The sequence below is a fragment of the Ornithorhynchus anatinus genome, chromosome 2 (assembly GCF_004115215.2).
Source record: "Ornithorhynchus anatinus isolate Pmale09 chromosome 2, mOrnAna1.pri.v4, whole genome shotgun sequence".
NCBI classification, from domain to species: domain Eukaryota; kingdom Metazoa; phylum Chordata; class Mammalia; order Monotremata; family Ornithorhynchidae; genus Ornithorhynchus; species Ornithorhynchus anatinus.
The window spans coordinates 76511937-76535383 of NC_041729.1; the positions used below are offsets into that span (position 1 = coordinate 76511937).

Genomic DNA, 23447 nt, shown 5'->3' on the forward strand with positions numbered 1-23447 from the left:
AGTGCTCTGCACACAGTAAGCGCTTAACAAATACCAACATTATTATTCTACATAATTTTTAGCCCTGGGTACTCAGAGGCCTTCTGGAGGTGACCCCTCTCTACTGCCTCCAAGCTCCTAAAGACAGACCCTCTTTCTTATCCAAGTAAAACAAAGCCAGCTCCTTCCTCATTAGGTAATCACCGAATAGCATTTTTGAGCATTTATGTGTAGAGCGCTATACCAAGTGTTTGGGGAAAATACAACAGAATTAGTATATGTGATCCCTGCCTTCCAGGACCTTATAATCTAAAAGGCAGACAGTCACTAAAATAAGATACAGGTAAGAGAAGTGACAGAGTATTTAAGACAGCTACATAAATACCACCAGGGTTTTAAATGCTTAAGTGTTAGGTGATGCCAGAAGGGCTGACGTGTCAGTGAACATGTCTGTATTGTACTCTCCCAAGTGCTTGGTACAGTGCTCTGCACATAGTAAGCACTCAATAAATACAATTGATTGATTAATTGAGGGGCTATAACCTGGGGACATTAGAAATTAGTAAGTGAAGGAACATGGGCGAGTGGATAGAGCACGGGCCTGGGAGTCAGAAGGACCTGGGATCTAATCCTGGCCCCCCGACTCGTCTGCTGTGTGATCTTGGGTAAGTCACTTAACTTCTCTTTGCCTCCGTTGCCTCTTCTGGAAAATGGGGATTAAGACTGTGAGCCCCTTGTGGGACATGGACTCTGTCCAACCTGATTAGTTAAATCTGCCCTAGCACTCAGAACAGTTCTTGACAATAGTAAGCACTTTACAAATGTTATAATAGTAATAATAATCTACCCCAGTGCTTAGAACAGTGCTTGTCAGAGTTTAACAAATACCATCATTACTGTTAGGATGATCAGCCAGAGAGGTAGGAGAAAGAGGAGAACCAGAAGAGAACTGAAGAGACGAGGATGAGTCACAGTGGCCTCTTGCTCACATCATTCTCCCTGCTTAGAATCCCCCAGGTTGAAATTAAGAAGACTGCAGTTCTCCCCATCTTCAAAATCCTCCTGAAATTACATCTCTTCCAGAAACCCCCTTCCCTAATTAATTTCTCTTCTCCCAGGGCTATATTCCTCTACTCTTTTTATGACATTTGTTAAGCACTTACTAAGTGCCAGGCACTGTCCTAACCACTGGAGTAGATATAAACAAATAAGGTTGGACATAGTCCATCTCCCATATGTGGCTCACGGTCTTAGTCCCCATTTTACACTTAAGGTAACTGAGGCACCGAGAAGTTAAGTGACATGCCCATGGCCACAGAGCAGACAAGTAGTGGAGCTGGAATTAGAACCCAAGGTCTCTGTCTCCCAGGCCCGGGCTCTTTCCACTAAGTCCTGCTGTTTCCATCTTGTGCACTTTGGTGTCATCTGAGCATTTGGATAGTCTTCCTTAACACTTATGTGTGTTTATTATTTAAGCACTAACTCATTTAGATAGTCCCTTTTCCTTCCTCCTTTCTATAAAGTACTTTAGTGTCTCTGTCCCCCACCAGATTGTAATCTCCTTGAAAGTAGGCATTGGGCCTCCTGACTCTCTGCAGCACTTAGTGGAGTGCTCTAACACAGGTGCTCAATAAATGTTACTGCTTTATTGATAGCCGCATATAAAAAAAATAAAGGAGGGAATATTGCCTTCTGCGTTGCTGCAAATAGCCCCTTTTGGCTTGTCGGTTCACACCACAGTTGATGAGGAGGGTAGGGCGGGGCCAAGCACATGTCTCCATCCCCCTTCCCCCCGCTCCCCATTCACCCCAACCCCATTAGAGATCCAAGGTACCGGAGCAGCAGAAGCTCTCATCTTGTGACAGAAGTACCCCTGTCCCCTCATCACCCCATGTGGCAAATTCTCCCTCTGCCTTCCACCCTCCCTCTCCCATCTCTTTCGCCTTTCCAGAAAAAAACCCTCCCACTTCTCCCCACCTCTAACCTGTTCTAGAATCAGTTGCTCTATTTTTCTCCCTGGGTGGGGGTCGGTTATTATGTATATTTCAGGGAATGCAAGTGAATATGTTTAACTCTCACCTCACCACCAAAAGCAGAGGGACCAGGGAGGCATGTGAAACAGGAAGAAATAGGGAATGCCCGCTAGGTTCTGTCATCACTCATAAAGGCTTCCGAACAAAGAATGGGTCTATCACGTGGGTGGGGTCAGTAGAAAATACTGGGCTAACTTGGGCAGCAAAACCTGCAGTATGTGGTGTATATGTTTCTACATGTGGGTAGAGTGTGTGCACTTATATGTGGGTCCACGTACCTCCTTCCCCCACAGCAAATATGTATACTTAACATGTAGGTCAGTGGGTGGACATGCGACTGACCGCATGTGGATGGGTGAACGGTTTAGTGTGTTTGTCAGGGTAGTTGCCCCTGCCCCAGTCTTCCTAACTGTGAGTGAGACCTGGCCGTTTCTGCAAGTCTTCTAAATTGGAAAACCTTTTCAGTGACACTTTCTAAAGTGGGTGCCTTAGAAAAAGGCAAACAGAACACATGGGTGGATCTTGTAATAGTAGATCAATAAACAGTGTTTAGTCATGGAATCATCATTGAATCCTGAAAGATTCAGGTTGTGCTTTTTTTAGACTATGGCTTCCTATATCAGGCTAATGTTACCCTCCAATTTCATTCCTCTTTTCATCCAGGGAAGGGGCTGTCGTGTTTTGGAATGTGGAGGATAAAACTGTGAGTAATAAAAGAAATATTCAGACTCTAAGAATGAGAATGAGTGTCCAAATTTTCCCAGTTGCCCTTCGACATCCAATTTAGAATTAGTTTAGTATTCCGGGAACGTTGTCTTTCTCGGAAAACCACGGCAGAAAATATAGGACGTAATATTATGAAAGTAATTGCGAAAGCTCATGCCACAGAAGAATCTTTATAATAAGTCAATTCATTTGCGGACTGTGTCTTTCTTTCTAGATGAAGCATGTGATGCAAGTTCTGGAACATCATGAAATTCAGCCATATGAAGTTGCACTAGTCCACTGGGAGAATGAAGAGATTAATTATACGAAAGCAGAGTAAGCAACTTGTTCCTCTTCATTACTGAAAGAGTCCCTGGTACAATTCGATCTACTTAGGAGGAAACCTTTTGTAGTCAAAGACCACCAGTCCAAAAGGTCAGGTTTTCTAGATTCCAATATTCTTTCCTTTAGGATTAATGCATCTGAAACTCGCATTCATTGGATTTGGAGGGCTAACCTACTTATCCGGTAATAAAATAATCTGTCGAAGATGACAATCATAGGTCGATGCACTTTTATAGAAAAATCAGTCCCTAATAGTAGAGTTTCCCTTCAGTTCAAAGATGGCACTGCTGGCAGTGAGACTGAATGTAAATGCCAGAATCGAGAACGTGAGGCTTCTGGGATTCTGAGTCAACTCAGACTCATGACTACCCAAGTGGGGAGGAGTTCTGTGGCCTTCTGAGGGTGATGCCATGCCGCCCCTTCCGGCGGAAATTCTTGACACACTGCCCGTGGCTGGCAGGCACTCACAGAACTTCTTGTAGACTTTCTATCTTTCCCCCACAACTCCAGCAGCGATGAGTTAAGGCCAGTAGGCCCAAACCATCAGCTGTTACTTTTACATGGAGTGCTTACTGGAACCCCTACTTAGTCTGAGAATTTGGACGGTGGTTTTAAATATCTTACCGTCCCACTCCTCGCCTCAAGAGGAGCATTGAGGAGCCCAGTAAGGCTCTTGAGCTATACGTTGCAAAATCCCTGCTTTATAAGCAAACGTGTACGTCTAAGTTCTGCCTCCAACTCTACCCAGCAGTTCATCCATCTGATTCACAGATAGGATTTCATGTTTTTCCATCTCTTTGTTCCCTAGCCCGGTCCCCTCACCCCCTGCCATTTAGGTGATCTAAAGACGTTGAAATGCAGGTAGAAGTGACCAGAATCAGTCAATCAATGGTATTTATTGAGCACTTACTGCGTGTTGACCACTGTACTACGCGCTTGGGAGACTACAGTATAACAGCGTTGGTAGACAGTTTCCCTGTCCCCAGTGAGCTAATGGAAGCTCCAGAACTTCTGGGCAACTGTGGTTAATCAGACAGATCCAGGGAAATCTGGAGGCTCACATGAAAGAAAAAAAAAGAAAAAACATGCTTTACATGACCTTTTTCTCAGCCTCATGCTCTTACAAGAGAAAAAAAAAATACTGCAGTAAATTCCTTTATCCTGGACACTGATCTACCAAACTAGTCACTTTACCACTTAGGACTGACAACCTGCATATAGAACTCTAGGCACAAACAGTGTCATCAACTTTCAAGTGAAATTGCATAAACAAAAAGTCATGCTTTGAGGTACTCTGATACCTGGAAAACCCTGCTGAAAAAAATAAGCTCTGTGTATGTGTGTGTTCGTATGCATATGGAAAGAAAAGTACACAACCCCTTATTTAGAGGTCCAGGGCAGAAATTGTCAGATTCAACAGAGGTTTGGATAAATTCATAGCGGGAACTTTGGCCATCAATTATTCTCTGGCCTTGAGGATATCCATGAGAGCCTTTGGAGATACATGAAGCTGGTCAGAGAATCAGGCAGGCTTCAGTCAACTGAATCACACCTCCTAAGCAGTAATCAAAGTGATTCAGAATCAATCCTTCCTATATTGCTAAATATCTGGATTGGCTCTCTAGGTGGTCTCAAATGGATTGTATTGCGTGCTGTTTTATTTTGTGTAAGTGTCTGCGTATCTGAGAGTTTCACATCCCATAGTACTTTCCTTCCAAACTGTTCGTGGAGTATTGCGCTTTTACATAAGACAATTATCCTTACATTGCACTAGTAGAATGCACTAAAAGATAATGAACTCGATTTTCCAAGTGTCTCAAATTATTTTCTGATAGGATATTGGGCACTTTAGGAGAAGCACTAACTCTTAAGATTATTAAGGAAGCTTTTAGCCCATTGTTGCCTCCCAGCTGCTCCCTGCTGGTAGGAGATAGAGGAGGTTCATTCAATCATATTTGAGCGCTTACTGTGTGCAGAGCACTATACTAAGCACTTGGGACAGTAGTACAATTTGATAATAAACAGATTCCGTACCCACAATGAGCTTACAGTCTAGAGAATGTCTCCATGGTCACCACTGCTACTGTGTTCCTCCTCCCTGGGCTTTGGGACTGGTGTGAACAGTTTATCTGGCTCCTGGGCCCAAATCCCTAGAAGTGGCTGCCTGCCCCCTCAGCCCCACAGGTCTGCCTGGGTAGTCTGAAGGATCCACCTGGAATGGGACGGTGGTTGGTACTCCAAGCCGCTGGGCCAAGGACCTGAGAGGGATCGCACGTGCAACTTGCTGTGTTGCTATCCCAAGGGTTTGAGCAGTGGTCACGTGGCCAGACAGCAGTTCCTCCTGGGGTTTTGAGGCCAGGAGCTGGGGGACGGGTCCCCCACCCCCCTTCTATCCTTGAGGTTCAGTGTGGAGGGATAGTGGAGGAGAAAACATTACAACATAAATGACTACCTTTTACTTCCTCTTTCTCCCCTTCCCATCGCAAGCCCCTAACTTGTCCCGACCAGGACCTTCCTGGACTTGGGGAGCCTTAGCGACATTTAATAGAGTCAAACCACATCCCCGACCACCGAGGTTACTGTGGAAAGTTTTTTACTTAGTTCTACCACCGTGCAAGGGAGTGGCACATACCCACACACTCACTCACTCCACCAAGGGTCTTCCGGTCAAGGAGCCCATTCTGCCAGTGCTTCTTCACGCTTCCAAGTGCTCTTCTCCTGCTGCTTTTACTGCAGTGATGCTCTCTTGAGTGTTTTCCTCAGTGCTTGTTTCTTCTCCAGGTGCTTCCCTCCGCGTGCTTCTGCATAATTCAAAATGACTGCCTTTTATCTGCCTTAGACGGTGCAGCTCTGGCACTGTGTGGCAGTCACTGATCGATCCAGGCCCGTTACTGTGTAGAAGAGAGAAGGAAGGCCCCGCCTCCCTCCATGCTCCACCCCCACAGGCCAACAACCACCTGTCCTCAACTAGAGCCCATCAGTGCATCTACCAGTCTTTTCCTTGTTGTTAACAAGATCAAAGTCACAAGGCAGCTTGTTGTGTGCTCACCACACTTCCCTCCCTCTCTCATTCTCTCTTCTCCCATTTTTTCTCTTCTCTCTTCTTTTCCCCTTCCTTTCCTCCTCTCCCTCCTCTTCTTTCTCCCCCCCCCTCCCTTGACCTTTTCTTTCTTTTGCCATCTCAAAGCACAAAATGAATAGTAGGTACTCCTGATTTAACGCACCCAGCGATTGGCCCACATCTCCAGGCTGTCTGGTAGTTCTGGAGTTGGAGCATGTGAGAGTTGATCACATCCGAGGTAGGTGGGGTGGCGATGCTGGCCTAGAATTAGTTAGAAAACAAGCGTGATTACTTCCAGCTCTGAAATTTCCACTCTACCCTTGAATGTGACACCTGGCAGAAGTGTGTGCTGGCCCCAACAGGTGACCAAAACTCCTTCCGTAGCTTTCCATAGAAAAAAAAATAATTACTCTTCCCTGTACTACACAATCCCCTAGTGATCTGAAAGAGTTTGTTTCCCCTACGTCCACAGTGCCTAAATTACTAATAGGAGCATCTTTGGGCATTGGAAGAATTGGGTCCAATGTGGTAATAACCCACTCATCTTGTCACCTGGTCTACTATTTTTCCTACATTCACCCTCCAGTCTTATGTGAGGGCAATATATAGTCATATATCAAGTTCTCGTGAATCTTCTAATCTGGGCTGATTTTTTTTGTGGTTGTTATTTTAAGGGGGCAATCCAAACTTCATAGAGGAGAAATCAGATTAAATTCAGAACTGGAGTTAGATGAAGCCATTCTGGAGAAATTTGCATTTTCAAATGCCCTTTGCCTTTCAGGTAAGTTGTTGCTGCAAGCAGTACAAGCTTCCGTGGAAGGCCAGGGAGTTGTGTGTGTCGTGTTTAGCACATTTTTATAAAAGACAATTGCCAAAAATATAACATTGGTATTTTTTCAAACAGTGAGGCTGCTCTCCAAAGCATTTAATGTATAGTTAAATTATTTCTTCGTTTGTTATTGACTGGTCTCATTTAGTCGTGGGGTGGGTAGACCTCAATCAATGGAAGTCATAATGCTCCTTCTGCTCTTGCCTTCCCTAAGAGGGTACAGAGTCATTCTGTTATTAAGAAATAAAATCATAAACAGCTCCTACTAGGAAATTAGTAAAATGGTCTAGATCCTTTCTTGAGATCCCTTTAAGCCAATTTAATTCTGGCCCCTTTCACAGTCAGCTTGCATTGGTCTGATAAACGATCCAGGGAAAAGGACAAGTTGGAAAGACTTCTTTTGATTCCCGAAAGAATCAGCACCCCTCCCCCAGAGGGACTTCCCTAGTTCCAAGTTTCCCACCCCTTCGAATTGCAATGAGGAGTGGCTCACCGAGGAGGAAATCCCCAAATTCAAAACTGTTTAGGAAATACCAGAGATTGTCCAGTTCCTCCCCAGTCTAACCACTGAAGTCACTTAACTTCTCTGTGCCTCAATTACCTCATCTGTAAAATGGGGATGAAGACTGTGAGCCTCATGTGGGACCACCTGATGACCCTGTATCTCCCCCAGCGCTTAGAACAGTGCTCTGCACATAGTAAGCGCTTAACAAATACCAACATTATTATTAGCCTGGACACACTCCCCTGCCCTGAGCTTTGGTTGATTCTCTACCTTTGGGAACCTGTTAGGTTTCCGCATTCCAGGTGTGGGATCAGGAATTCCCCAGTATCCCTCACTGGGCTCCAGTTTGAGGATGCAGGGTGGGGCCGAGGTACCCACTGCCCATCATCCTGAGAGTAGAAGTGGGAGAAGTTTGAACTGAGGGTCTCCTGGGGCAAAGAGGCACTTTTATTTTGTATTTATTATTTAGTTATTTTGTGCCATAACTGCACAGGTCATTAATACATTTTCCATCAGTTTGATCTGAGAAGCAGTGTGGTATAGTGAATAGAGCGCTTAGTACAGTGCTCTGCACATAGTAAGCACTCAATAGATACTATTGAATGAGTAGAGCACGGGCCTGGGAGTCAGAAGGACCTGGGTTCTAATCCTGGCTCCCCCACTTGTCTGTTGTGTGACCTTGGACCAGTCAGTTAACTTTACCTCATCTGTAAAGTGGGGTTTGAGACTGTGAGGCCCTTGTGGAACAAGGGCTTGATCAGCTTGTATCTACCCCAGCGCTCAGTACAGTGCTAGCACAGTTAAACGCTTAAATGCGATTTTAAAAAAAAGTTTGAATTTAATCTGAATTTAATTGAAGCTATGATTGAATGGTTTCTTTACCTAAAGAGTTTGATCGAACTTGGGTATGGACTTTATTTCTATCTGAAAAAATACTTATTGGCAGCATGGTTTAGTGGAAAATACATGGAGCTAAGAAACAGGAGACCTGGCTTCTAAACCCGACTCTACCCCTCACCAGTTATGTGACATCGGGCAAGTTATTTAACCTCTATGGGCCTCAGTTTTCTCATTTAAAAATGGGGATATGATACTGGTTCTCCCTTCCTCACAGTGCTGTTGTGAGAATAAATATATGATCATTGAGATGAAAGAGCTTTGAAAAAATGTAAGCACTATGCAAAAAAAAAAAAAAGGGATTAATTTGAATTTTTTTTGCTCATGTCAGTGAGAGATTGTGTGACTGTGGGCAAGTCACTCAACTTCTCTGTGCCTCAGTTGGGCAAGTCACTTAACTTCTCTGTGCCCCAGTTCCCTCATCTGTAAAATGGGGATTAAGACTGTGAGCCCCACGTGGGACATCCTGATTCCCCTTTGTCTACTACCCCAGCGCTTAGAACAGTGCTCCGCACATAGTAAGCGCTTAACAAATACCAACATTATTATTATCCAATGACATTTTTCAGTAGTGCGTAGGTGAGTTCTGGTTAATGCAAGTAAATGGAATTAATAACATTGTTGATATGATGTTCAAGTGAATTTACAAATTCATTTAGTACTAATGAGCTGAATGGGCTTCCCTAGTTTCCATCCTAACTGGATATTCATAATTGTTGTTTTCTATAATTGAGAACATTTTAGCAGAGTGCAGATATTCAGTAAGCATGCATGTATATGAAAGTAGACAGTAGAAAGTGAATGTGTTGTACTTCATTTTTTTTTTCAGTAAATGCGTGTATATGAAAGTAGACAGTAGAAAGTGAATGTGTTGAACTTAATTTTTTTTCAGTAAAGCTGGCTATATGGGAAGCATTACTGGATAATTTTGTGGAATCCATTCAATCAATTCCAGAGGTAAAAAATATGTTAAAAAAAGTATAATACACAGTTACAAGAGTTTTAGAACACAAAGATAATGTCTTAAGTTGGGAATGGATTAGTAGAAAAGTATTTATGGCCAGTAGACTTTGTAGTAAAGTAGTAATGAGTACCAGGAAAAGTGCACGGGATAGAACCATCTGAGAATAAACCCTCAAAAGAATGCAAGTCGAGTTCTCTTTCCGGTCTCAAGGCACTGGGGGAGGAGAAGAATGGATCAAAATGAGTCATGTGAATTTTTAAGAACTTCTATAAATAAAAAAAAACTTCATAAGCATTTTAACTGAATTTATGATGAAATTAGATAAGATTCTACATATAACTGAATAAATACTCTGGGGAAATGCTGCCTCTCCCAGGGAGTAAGAGGTTATCTTTAGCTTGCAATTTGGAACTGGGGTAAATTTTTTTCATACTATATTAATGTCAAACAAAAGATATTCTAATGAATTACACTTGAGAAATGAGTAAGACTTGAACTAAAGCTCTGGTTTTTCCCAGTGGAAACACAAAAAGTACTGCATGGAAAAGAAAAGTCAGAAATTATTGCAGAGTAAGATTTTTGGGCCTCAAGAGGGCAGACGTAGGCTGCATTGAAGAGTGCCCTCTATTTCTCTAGAGGATACAGAATTAACATTTTAAAAAACTGAAAAGCTGTAGATTCTTCTGCTTTGACCTGTGACACTGAATTCTGAGGTCCAGTATAGTGATTGCAATCTTCGCCGCAATTCAGGGCAAGAATGAGGGTCCTTAAAAATCACTTGCCCAGATTGTCTAAATAGAAAAGCAAATTTCAATTATGTATTTGGCCAAAATCTATAATATTTTTCTACAGGCCTTAAAAACTGGAAAAAAGGTGAACCTCTCTCATGGGCAGGTTATGCAGAAAATTGGGGAACTTTTCGCCATAAGGTAAAAGTTTCTATTCCTTTCTCCAAACGAAGCCTACTGAACAACTTCCAGGAAACAGATTGCTATTTCTGTAGGAAGGAGAAACAGCATCTTCGTAGGAATCGCAGTTCACTTTAGATAATTGACCCCAGGTGGGTAGAAGCGTCCTTTGGAACAATTAGGGAACACATTGTTTTGGGTTAAATCTTGCTGTGGAACAAAGCTTCTCCCCAGTTGAAACAGAGGAGACTTTTTCTAGAGGTAGAAAGATTCCGTGCTGTTGAAAACAGCGGGCCTGGTGGGAAGAGCATATGGGCCTGGGACTCAGAGGACCCGGGTTTCCTGGCTCAGCCCCTTGCCTGCTGTGGGACCTTGGACAAGTCACTTAACTTCCTTGTGCCTCAGTTTCCTCATCTGTCAAATGGGGTATGAGTCCTCAGGCTGTGAGCCCTTTGTGGGTCAGGGCCTGTGACGGACCTTTACCTTGTATCTACCCCAGTTGTCAGTTCAGTGCTTGGAACAGCATTTAGCAAATACCACTATTATAATTCTAAGGCTAGTTGGAATGTTTCAATATCCCACTGCATTAAAATGCAACCCTCCGGCCACTAATGGGTGAAGTGCTTCCCACCGAGTTCAAGAAAGAACCCTCAGACAACCTTCAAGTCGATGTTTGTACTTAAGGAAAAATACGTTTAAGGGAAGTAGCATTCTGATGACTTGTCATTAGTTCTACTCACCAGGCTAGCAACTTGCAATTTCTAGTGTTTAATGTAAATTAAAGTGCTGTGGAAACACTTAGTCCCCTTAATCCAAGCAAGAGACTCAAAACTAGACATTTTGGAATAGTTCACTGCATAGTTGGGGGCCCCTCTTCTCCGCACCTCACGTCCATTCCGGTGAAATGGGAGCGATAACCTTCCTCTCTACCTGCTAAACTGGTTTGGCTTGAGGATTAATGAGATACTGCTTGTAGATTCTCCTGATGATCCTTGGATGAAAAAAAAAACCAGAGTGCTTGTTACTTGCATGCCTCCTGGGGGTGTTTTAAGGATTAAAAAATAAATGACTATGAAGCACTATGCAAATATAAAGCTCTAGAGAAACGCTTGATTAAACAGATTTTTATTTACCTAGTTTAAAACTGAACAGTGGCATCCCACAGTCAACATTAGCCAAGGCTCTGCTTTATAATTATCATATGATTTTCATATTAATCTGAAAATGATTTCCAAACTCAGTGCCCCTGGAAGCTGCATAAATTAATCAGGAGTTTGCGCATGTTCAGAGGCAGTTTGCTCCAGGGAAAAGCAATTTGTTTCTCATTTTCCCTGCTCCCTCACATGCCTCCATCTTCGTGGCCTCCAAAGCGCACAATTTTGTTTTGTTGCCAAGAGAGCAGAGTTTTGGAGAGAAGCAGCGTGGTACAGTGGAAAGAGCCCGGGCTTGGGAGTGAGAGTTCATGGGTTCGAATCCCGGCTCCGCCATTTGCCAGCTGTGTGACTTTAGGCAAGTCACTTCACTTCTCTGTGCCTCAGTTACCTCATCTGTAAAATGGGGATTAAAACTGTGAGCCCCATGTGGGACAACCTGATCACCTTGTATCCCCCAGCGCTTAGAACAGTGCTTTGCACATAGTAAGCGCTTAATAAATACCACCATTTTTTTAAGGCTGAAAGGGTTTGGTGAGGGAGAGGTCAGGCCAGGAGGTTGTGGAAGTAGGGAGGAAGCAAAGTCCGTTTAGGATCCGTCGGCTGCCAGGCCGAGGGCTCCCAAATGCGGGATTCCGCAAGTGTCTTTGAGAGTCCTGCAAATGTGTCGCAGTTCCTATTGGGGTGGCTGGTTTCATCTAAACAATTGTCTTGTTCCTTTTTCAGACACCGCATCAACTTGAGGTCAGACTTCCTAATGACCCCTGATTTCTACTGGGACAGAGAAAACCTGGAGGGGCTTTACGATAAAACATGTCAGTTTCTCAGCATCGCGCGGAGAGTCAAGGTAGGAAATTCATGATTTCCAGAGAAAAGAAAAGTAAGTCACAATTACCGGTCACCCCAGAGCGAAGAAAATTGAAATTCTTGTTCTCTGTGTGGAACACCCGGTTTCACATCTTCTTCTTATCAGAAAATCTGTTGCACTTGGGCGACATATACAGTTGTACTACATTCCACTTGGGGGAACCTGTAGTACTTAAAATGGATTTGGAATCCTCAGTGTACAAGATGTGGGGGTGATAGTGTAGATTTGGTCCTATTAAATTGCTTTGGGGAGGGGAGAAAAAAAGGCAGAGTTCAGGCCTTAAGGAGGATTTTGTTATTTCTAAAAAATTCTAAAGTACAAGTGTGGCTTGAGGCAGAAGACTTAAATATTTCACTACCTTATTACACACTTAATTAAATTATGGTTAGTGGTGGACCAAGACTCAAATTCCAGGTAATAGGAAAAAGTATTGCAGCTTCAAAACAAGTCTCTTTATTCTTAATCCACTTCTCAGTCTAACATCCTCTCATAAGAACATATATTTACTTCTCAAGTCCAGACTTTGACCAAAAATTGAGGAGAAAAATGTCAGAATGTTTCCCCCCCTCCCCATTCTGGGCTCCCCTTTTCCCGTGGTCTCTTGGCAGAATGGTGAACTGCATCGATCAATCAATCGTATTTATTGAGCGCTTACTGTGTGCAGAACTCTGTATTAAGTGCTTGGGAGAGTACAGTCCCAGGAGTTGGTAGACACATTCCCTGCCCACAACGAGCTCCCAGTTTAGATGGGGAGACGGACATTAATATAAATAAATTACAATATATACATAAGTGTTGTGTGACTGAGGGGAATAGGGGGAAAGGGGAGCAAATCAGGATGACCCAGAAGAGAGTGGGAGAAGAGGAAATGAGGACTTAGCCGGGGAAGGCCTGTGGGAGGAGATGTGGCTTCAATAAGGCTTTGAATGGAGGGGAGAGTATTTGTCAGTTATGAAGAGAACGGGTGTTTGAGGCCAGAGGCGGGAGGTGAGTGAAGCTGGTGACGAGATAGACGAGATCGAGGTACAGTGAGTAGATTGGCATGAGAGGAGCAAAATGTGTGGGCTGGGTTGCAGTAGAAGAGCGGCGAGGTGAGGTTGGAGGGAATAAGGTGACTGAGCCGATAGAGGGGAGTTTCTGTTTGATGTGGAGGTGGATGGGCAACCACTGGAAATTTCTGAGGAGTGGGGAAGCGTGGACTGAACGTTTTTGTAGAAGGATGATCCGGGCAGCAAAGTGAAGTATGGACTGGAATGGGGAGAAACAGGGGGCTGGGTGGTCAGCAAGGAGGTTGCTTAAACAGTGCTTAGCAATAGGAAGTGCTTAACAAATACCACAATAATTATATAGTAATCAAGGTGGAATAGAGTGAGTGCTTGGATTAACACGGTAGCAGTTTAGATGGAGAGGATAGGGCAGATTTTAGCGAAGTGAAGGTTGACAGGATTTAATAATAGATAAAATATGTGGGTTGGATGACAAAGGCAAGTGGAGGACTATGCTAAAGTTACAGGCTTGTGAGACAGGAAAGACGGCAGTGCTGACTACAGTGACGGGAAAATCATGGGGAGGACAGGGTTTGGGTGGCAAGATGAGGAGTTCTACTTTGGGCATGTTAAGCTTGAGGTGATGGAAAGACATCCAGGTAGAGATTTCTTGAAGGCAGGAGGAAATGCAAGACTGCAGAGAGGGAGAGAGATCGGGGCTGCAGATTTTAGCAAGTGGTAAATTTTGCCACTCCCAACCAGAGCCCACAATCCCAACTGCTCAGAGTGACAGCTACCAGCAGCCTATTCATTCATTCATTCAATAGTATTTATTGAGCGCTTACTATGTGCAGAGCACTGCTGTACTAAGCGCTTGGAATGGACAATTCAATGGCCTTCAAACATGCCCACGTCTCCCCCATCCTAAAAAAACCCGCTCTCGACCCCACTTCCCCCTCCAGTTATCGCCCTATCTCCCTCCTACCCTTCCTTTCCAAAATCCTAGAACGAGTCGTCTACAATCGATGCTTAGAATTCCTTAACTCCCATTCTCTCCTAGACCCCCTCCAATCTGGCTTCCGTCCCCTCCACTCTACCGAGACTGCTCTCTCTAAGGTCACCCGTGACCTCCTTCTTGCCAAATCCAATGGCTCCTACTCCATTCTGATCCTCCTTGACCTCTCTGCTGCCTTTGACACTGTCGACCGTCCCCTCCTCCTCCATACCTTATCTCACCTCGGCTTCACGGACTCCGTCCTCTCCCGGTTCTCCTCTTACCTCTCTGGCCGGTCATTCTCGGTCTCCTTCGCCGGCGCCTCCTCCCCCTCCCATCCTTTAACTGTTGGAGTTCCTCAAGGGTCAGTTCTCGGCCCTCTTCTGTTCTCCATTTACACTCACTCCCTCGGTGAACTCATTCGCTCTCACGGCTTCGACTACCATCTCTACGCAGATGACACGCAGATCTACATCTCCGCCCCGTCCTCTCCCCCTCCCTTCGGGCTCGCATCTCCTCCCGCCTCCGGGACGTCTCCACCCGGATGTCGGCCCGCCACCTAAACCTCAACGTGAGCAAGACTCAGCTCCTCATCTTCCCTCCCAAACCCGGTCCTCTCCCAGACTTCCCTATCGCCGTAGATGGCGCGACCATCCTTCCCGTCTCTCGGGCCCGCGATCTCGGTGTCATCCTTGACTCGTCTCTCTCGTTCACCCCACGCATCCTATCCGTTACTGAGACCTGCCGGTCTCACCTTTACAATATCTCCGAGATCCGCCCTTTCCTCTCCACCCAGTCAGCTACCTTACTGCTACGGGCTCTCGTTATATGCCGGCTAGACTACTGTGTCAGCCTTCTCTCTGACCTCCCTTCCTCCTCTCTCGCCCCGCTCCGGTCTATTCTTCACTCCGCTGCCCGGCTCATCTTCCTGCAGAAACGATCTGGGCATGTCACTCCCCTTCTTAAACCCCTCCAGTGGTTGCCTATCGACCTCCGCACCAAACAAAAACTCCTCACTCTAGGCTTCGAGGCTCTCCGTCACCTTGCCCGTTCCTACCTCTCCTCCCTTCTCTCTTTCCACCGCCCACCCCGCACGCTCCGCTCCTCCGCCGCCCACCTCCTCACCGTCCCTCGGTCTCGCCTATCCCGCCGTCGACCCCCGGGCCGCGTCCTCCCGCGGTCCCGGAACGCCCTCCCTCCTCACCTCCGCCAAATTGATTCTCTTCCCCTCTTCAAAACCCTACTTCAAACTCACCTCCTCCAAGAGTCCTTCCCAGACTGAGCTCCCCTTCTCCCTCTACTCCCTCTACCACCACCCCTTCACCTCTCCGCAGCTTAACGCTCCTTTCCCCCCATTTCCCTCTGCTCCTTCCCCTCTCCCTTCCCATCCCCTCAGCACTGTATTCGTCTGCTCAACTGTATATATTTCCATTACCCTATTTATTTTGTTATGAAATGAACATCGCCTCGATTCTATTTAGTCGCCATTGTTTTTATGAGATGTTCTTCCCCTTGACTCTATGTATTGCCATTGTTCTTGTCTGTCCGTCCGTCTCCCCCGATTAGACTGTAAGCCCGTCAAATGGCAGGGACTGTCTCATACAGTGCTCTGCACATAGTAAGCGCTCAATAAATACTATTGAATGAATGAATGAATGAACAATTCAGCAACAGATAGAGACAATCCCTGCCCAATGACGGGCTCACAGTCTAATCGGGGGAGACGGACAAAAACAAGACAGCTTAATCACAAAAACAAGACAGCTTAATCACGATAAACAGAATCAAGGGGATGGACACCTCATTAACAAAATAAATAGGGTAATAAAAATCTATACAAATGAGCACAGTGCTGGGGGGAAGGGAGAGGGGGAGGAGCAGAGAGAAAGGGGGCTTAGCTGAGGAGAGGTGAAGGGGGGAAGGGGGAGGGAGCAGAGGGTGGAGGGGGAGCAGAGAGGGAGCAGAGGGAAAAGGGGAAGCTCAGTCTGGGAAGGCCTCCTGGAGGAAGTGAGCTCTCAGTAGGGCTTTGAAGAGGGGAAGAGAGTTAGTTGGGCGGAGGTGAGGAGGGAGGGCGTTCCAGGACAGCGGGAGGACGTGGCCCAGGGGTCGACGGCGGGATGGGCGAGACCGAGGGACGGTGAGGAGGTGGGCGGCAGAGGAGCAGAGCGTTCCGGGTGAAAGTAGTAAAGGAGGCCCTGTTGAGGTGCCCAGTATCCCCTCTTCCTTTCCCCCACATCCTTGTCTCTGTCCATTCACAGCTAGCACACACTTCTGGGGCTACCGGGAGATGTAGTCCTGATCCTGGCAAACATTTTAAAATCCATTATTGCCTTCCAACTCCAATGCCCAGCTCCTTAGGGGACTCAAATGCCTTGGCCTTCCACCCCTCACCCTCCTAACTCGGGACTGCAAAGCTCCTATTCAAGCAGGCAGGACCGGAAAGATGGGCAAAATTTGTCGGTGTGGTCCCCAGCTGACTTGAGCTTCACTGCACTGGGGTTTATAGGCACCCGAGTGAGCTGAAATTCTCATAACCCTCATTCCCTCTCACTTGCTTAGTGTAGTACGGACTCTTGCCCTGGTAGGAGCAGAGGAGAATGAGAAACTTTCAGAAAACCTACACTTGCTCTTCCTCCCCGAGACTACTCTGTGTGTGTGTGTGTGTTTGCGGGCAGGAGGGTTGTGGGTGTGTGTGTTTGTGTGTAAGAGGGAGACCTTTTGCATAGCTGTCATTTCTGAATAAGCATTGCGCCCGTGTGTGACTTTTAATATTTAAGAGTGGTGAACGAGTTCCATCAGATCATTCAGAATTGAAATTTTAATAAGAAAGAAAAACAGACTGGGCCCATTTATTTCCTTTTTTTTTGGTAAATCTGTTAAATTGCCCTAAATGTACATTGTTCCTCAAATAGGTTCCCCCATAGTGGATTTAGAATAGCTGTTGTTAGTAGATTCCACTGCTCCAAACCAATAGAAAAGGTCCTTGATAAAATAAAAATGGTATTTATTAAGCAGTTACTCTGAGCCCATCGCCGTGCTAAGGCTCACAATCTAAGAGGGAGGGAGACCAGTATTTTACCCCCATTTTACAGATGAGGAAACTGAGGCACAGAGTTAAATGACTTGGCCCAGGCTACACAGCAGGCAAACCTGGCCTAGTGGATAGAGCACGGGCCTGAGAGAAGGTAACAGGTTCTAATACCGGCTCTGCCACTTGTCTGTTGTGAGACCTTGGGCGAGTCACTTCACTTCTCTGCGCCTCAGTTTCCTCATCTGGAAAATGGGGATTATGTCTGTGAGCCCTATGTGGGCCAGGGACTGTGTCCCACCTGATTATCTTGTATCTACCCCAACGCTTAGAACAGTGCCTGGCACACAGTAAGCACTTAACAAATGCCATAATTGTTATTAAGTGGCAGTGGCAAGAATAGAATCCAGTTCCCTTGACACCCAGGCCCTGCTCTTCGCTACCTTTCGATAGCTGATTCATTGCAAAGACTCTTTTGAAAATGACCTAATTGCTGTTTGCTGAACTTCCTTAAACAATAAAATGCAGGTGATTCTTATAAGGAGAACTGAGACCACTAAGTAATTACATCAGCTTGTAAAGACTAGATGGGCAAATTAAATTAAATTAATTGAATTAAAGGGAATCCTATAAATGCAAAGCATCCCTATATAATGAAAACATAAAATTCGGATTATATAACCAAAATTAGAACTATAAATACGCCCATTATGAGGTAATGCAATGTACTGACTTTTTTCCACAGCTCAGGTTTTCAACTTCCATTTCCCTCCACAACCTTCAACACTTACCCAGTACTGAGCCTGCTTCTTCTAAGCTCGCTGTGGTCAAGGAATCTGCCTGTTTTTTATTATACTGTCTCTCCCAAGCGCTTAGTACAGTGCTCTGCACACATGAAGTGCTCCATAAATACGATTGCGTGAATGAACAGTGAGAAGTTAAGGGACTGCTCCATTTTGAAGCTTCAAAGACTCATTTTCTTAAAATATTACTGGATCATCTTTAGTCCTTAAAAAGGCCAACCAGGCAAACACCAGACGTGGCTCAGTGGAAATAGCCTGGGCTTGGGCGTCAGAGGTCATGGGTTCTAATCCCGGCTCTGCCACCTGTCAGCTGGGTGACTTTGGGCAAGTCACTTCACTTCTCTGGGCCTCAGTTCCCTCATCTGTATAATGGGGATTAACTGTGAGCCTCACGTGGGACAACCTGATGACCCTGTATCTACCCCAGCGCTTAGAACAGTGCTCTGCACATAGTGAGCGCTGAGCAAATACCAACATTATTATAGCAGTTAGGTGTAGATCCTTTACATTCAGTTGCTTCCCTTTGCTTGTCCCCCAGATGAGACTGTAACCTTATCGAGGAATGGGATCATGTCTACTTACTCTGTTGTATTCTTCCGTGAGCTTAGCACAGTCTTCTGCACACAGTGTTCGTGGCTCAGTGGATAGAACCCGGGCTTGGGAGTCAGAGGTCATGGGTTCTAATCCCGTCTCCGCCACCTGTAACCTGTGTGACTTTGGGCAAGTCACTTCTCGGTGCCTCAGTTACCTCATCTGGAAAATGGGGATGAAGCCTGTGAGCCTCACGTGGGACAGCCCGGTTACCCTGTATCTCCCCCAGCGCTTAGAACGGTGCTCGGCACATAGTAAGCGCTTAACAAATACCAACATTATTATTATTATATGCATATAATTTGTAGTTTAAAAAATGCATTATGGCAGATAGGTGTACTGACTTGAAATGGTGATAAGATAGAAGAGTCATTATTGTGTTGATTATCCATTTAAAAAAGACCTTGAGATTTTTTTATTTTCAGGGTGGTAAGAATTCTCCTTTCCTAAAGATTCCAGAATGAAAAGGAGAAAGTGAAATAGGTTGGACGATCGGTTCGGGTTCATACCGACCTCATAGGGCCCTCACAACTTTAGGAAAACTAATTCTTCTTCAAAGAACTTTGTCTTGGGATGGAGCCTGCAAACTCTGCCCGCTTCCTCCAAGTACCATTTGGTTCTGAAATCGATCAGACTGTAAGCCCGTCGGTGGGCAGGGACTGTCTCCATCTGTTGCCGATTTGTCCATGCCAAGCGCTTAGTCCAGTGCTCTGCACATAGTAAGCGCTCAGTGTGGCTCAGTGGAAAGAGCCTGGGCTTTGGAGTCAGAGGTCATGAGTTCGAAGCCCAGCTCTGCCCCTTGTCAGCTGTGTGACTGTGGGCAAGTCACTTCACTTCTCTGTGCCTCAGTTCCCTCATCTGTAAAATGGGGATGAAGACTGTGAGCCCCACGTGGGACAACCTGATTCCCCTGTGTCTACCCCAGCGCTTAGAACAGTGCTCTGCACATAGTAAGCGCTTAACAAATACCAACATTATTATTAATAAATACGATTGAATGAATCCGAAAGAATCTGCGGAGTTTCCTAAGGGAGACCCACGTGCAGTGCCATCTAGTGGCCGCTTTGCAACAGTGTCGGTTCCATTTCTGAGGGCAAACGTGGACTCGTTTCATTCATAATAATAATAAATAATAATAATAATAATAATGTTGGTGTTTGCTAAGCGCTTACTATGTGCAGAGCACTGTTCTAAGCGCCGGGGTAGATACAGGGTCATCAGGGTGTCCCACGGGAGGCTCCCAGTCTTCATCCCCATCTGACAGATGAGGGAACTGAGGCCCAGAGAAGTGAAGTGACTTGCCCACGGTCACACAGCTGACAAGGGGCAGAGCCGGGAGCCGAACCCATGACCTCTGACTCCCAAGCCCGGGCTTGATAAGAAAATTTGTAAAGCCAAGAGCTTCTGAACATTAACCAGCTCCTTTCATTTTCTAGCCAGCGCCGTACCGAGGGTGAGACTTAAGCGGAAAATACTATTGTCGTCTTTCACAGGTAATGAATGAGAAACTGCAGCACTGCATGGAACTTACAGACCTGATGCGAAATCATCTGAATGAAAAGCGAGCGCTGCGCCTGGAATGGATGATTGTCATACTTATCACCATTGAGGCAAGTTAAGAATTTCTTTGCCGAAACCAGCATCATCCTCGATGCGATGGAGCCAGAATCCTAAAGAGAGTTTAGGTTAGAAGTATTGAACTCGGTTTTCTTTTTTTTTAGATTTAGGGTTATTTATGGTATTTGTTAAGCGTTTAACTGTGAGCCTCACGTGGGACAACCTGATGACCCTGTATCTACCCCAGCGCTTAGAACAGTGCTCGGCACATAGTAAGCGCTTAACAAATACCAACATCATTATTATTATTATTATTTGTGGCCAGCACTGTTCCAAACACTGAGGGTAGATACAAGTTAATCAGGCCAGATTCAGGCCCTCTCCCACGTTCATTCACTCGTGTTTATTGAGTACTTACTGTGTGCAGAGCACTGTACTAAGCGTTTGGAAAGTACAATACAGCAGTAAAGAGAGACAATCCCTGCCCACAGTGAAGCCTAGAAGAGGAGCTCACAGTCATACGGGGCTCAACAGTCAAGTAGGAGGGAAAACAGGTATTAAATACGGAGAGTTAGGTGACTTGCCCAAGGTCACACAGCAGGCAAGTGGCAGAGCCAGGATTAGAACCCAGATCTTCTGGCTCCCAGACCCCTGCTGTATCGTACTAGGCCATGCTGCTCTCAATGGTCACGATTTTTGCCAGCAGCAAATTGTTCTTTTGAGCAATTTCAGGGCACTCTAGTACCGTGGAGGCAAATGCATCGGCAGAGGTCATTTGCTAAAAGATGCAGTATTTTCAGTAGCATGAATAAAAACACCAGGGAAAAGGTACAATTTTAAATTTACGTAACCTGACAGCTAATGGCAGAAAATTGTCTGGGCCTCTAGTTTAGATTATGACCTATACGGGGAAAAATTCTAGTTTCCTCTGTTTTCGACTCAATCATCAAAAACCTTTTGTTTGTCGGTAATCTTTTGAGTACTAGTTGTGTTTTAAACTTCAAAACTACTTACGTTTCACCTTTTTTTCTACAGGTAATGTTTGAACTTAGCAGAGTACTTTTCTGATCGTTACTGAAGAGAAGCATCATCTCTGGCAGGACCGCTCAATTATCTTCAATAATTCCTCAAATTTCCGTAACGCCTTTCGAATTAAAAAAAAAGTCTTGGTTTTTATCGTTCTATAATTGTGCTGCTCAAATAAACATCGTGAATGCTGTATGTCGAAAGCAGTTGAAAACGTGCACTGGATTCGTCACTATCGCAAATAAGGGACAGGGATAGGGAGGGGTAGGGTTTTATAGGCTCTAGGAAACCGGGGTGGGCAGGGGGGTCAATATTGCCCTAAAACCCATATGTTGCAGGGAGGACGTAGAGTCAGGGCCTCCTTGATCCACTTTCCTTGGGGGGCCTGGGATTTGCCCCAGATTGCCTCGCCTGAGCACTGACCTGCCTATACACATCATCTCTTGGCATAATTACATTGGTTCGTCACTCTTCCTCTTCTAGACTGATGAGATCCGAGGCATGCTCATCCTTGAACAGCTCCTCCCCCCTTTTGTTGAGAAGCAACCACAGTTGCATGTAGATCCTTCTCCCTGATGCACTTCTCCACGACCCTTCTCTTGCCTCAGTGGTAGACGTAATTTGCTTCCTAGTGAGTTCAAGTCAAAAAGAAGAGCATAAAAATGTGTCTTAAAATAAAGTGGGTTAGCAAGTTTCCTAGCAAAGATGGGAACCTATGAGGGAACAAAGAACTAAAACCTTGGGCCCGAGACGTAAAAGCAGTGGGAGTTTTCTTTCCCCCTACCCAAAAAGATAGGAAATATCACTCTCCAGGGTCAAGATGGACTGTGAGCGAGGGGGTGGAAGGATTGGAGTCTCGATGTGGGTCCCTCAGGTGGGGAAGTGTGGCCTTGGGCAAGTAAGTCACTTCACTTCTCTGCCTCAGTTACCTCATCTATAAAATAATAATAATGGTATTTAAGTGCTTACTATATGCAAAGCACTGTTCTAAGCCCTGGGGGATACAAGGTGATCAGGTTGTCCCACATGGGGCTCACAGTCTTAATCCCCATTTTACAGATGAGGGAACTGAGGCACAGAAAAGTTAAGCGACTTGCCCAAAGCCACACACAGCTGACAAGCGGCAGAGCCGGGATTAGAACCCATGACCTCTGACTCCCAAGCCTGGGCTCTTTCCACTGAGCCACGCTGCTTCTCTATGGGGATTAAGATTCTGATCCCTATGGGGGACAGGGACTCTGTCCAACCTGATTAACTTGTATCTACCCCAGCACTTAGTTCAGTGCCCGGCACATGGTAAGCGCTTAATAAATACCATTAAATAAAATTACAGCATAGTTTGACAATGATGGAGCTACACCTTAAATTACATTCCCCACTGCCTTTTCCTCCCCGAGGTGTTGCGGCAACTGTCGACCTTCTCTGAACACTTTTTCCTCGCCCCCGGCCCTATTAAGAGGTAATTCCCCAGTGTTCCTAGAAGAAAAGATAAATATAGGCAAATCGTCAGAGAAAAGAGAGTAAGCTCGTTATAGGCAGGGAATGTGTCTGCTAATTCTGTTGTAATGTACTCTCCCATGTGCTCAGTACAGTGCTGTGCACAGAGTAAGTGTTCAAATACGATTGATTGAAAAAGACAGTTTTAATGAGTCAGGAAAAATATACTTTAGGAATTCGCTGTTTATTGCTATTGTTCTCGTCTGTCCGTCTCCCCCGATTAGACTGTGAGCCCGTCTAAGGGCAGGGACTGTCTCTATCTGTTACCCATCTGTACATTCCAATCGCTTAGTACAGTGCTCTGCACATAGTAAGCGCTCAAAAAATACTATTGAGTGAATGAAAAGTCCTAGGACAAGAGAATTCCCCCCAACCTCAGTTATCAAATGATGATGTTGGTATTTGTTAAGTGCTTACTATGTGCCGAGCACTGTTCTAAGCGCTGGGGTAGATACAGGGTAATCAGGTTGTCCCACGTGAGGCTCACGGCTAATCCCCATTTTACAGACGAGGTAACTGAGGCACAGAGAAGTTAAGTGACTCGCCCACAGTCACACAGCTGTCAAGTGGCAGAGCTGGGATTCGAACTCATGACCTCTGACTCCCAAGCCCGGGCTCTTTCCACTGAGCCACGCTGCTTCTCTAAATGTCAAAGGCATTTAGACATGAAAATGTGGTGCCAAAGAGGACTGAGGCCATCTAATTCCAGTCATATTAGAA

General features: G+C 45.3%; 1 protein-coding gene across 2 annotated transcripts in view; it reads left to right on the forward strand.

Moving 5' to 3' along the window:
• Positions 1–21444, forward strand: part of RMND1 (required for meiotic nuclear division 1 homolog) — a 46075-nt gene extending 24631 nt beyond the window's left edge. For both annotated transcript variants that reach the window (XM_007660200.3, XM_007660205.3), the window contains exons 6-13: positions 2676–2715; positions 2953–3053; positions 6798–6904; positions 9247–9311; positions 10171–10247; positions 12104–12224; positions 20141–20257; positions 21240–21444. In XM_007660200.3, the coding sequence (XP_007658390.2) occupies positions 2676–2715; positions 2953–3053; positions 6798–6904; positions 9247–9311; positions 10171–10247; positions 12104–12224; positions 20141–20257; positions 21240–21272 (661 nt within the window). In that variant the 3' untranslated portion in view covers positions 21273–21444. The remainder of the gene's footprint in view (positions 1–2675; positions 2716–2952; positions 3054–6797; positions 6905–9246; positions 9312–10170; positions 10248–12103; positions 12225–20140; positions 20258–21239) is intronic.
• Positions 21445–23447: the final 2003 nt, after the last annotated feature.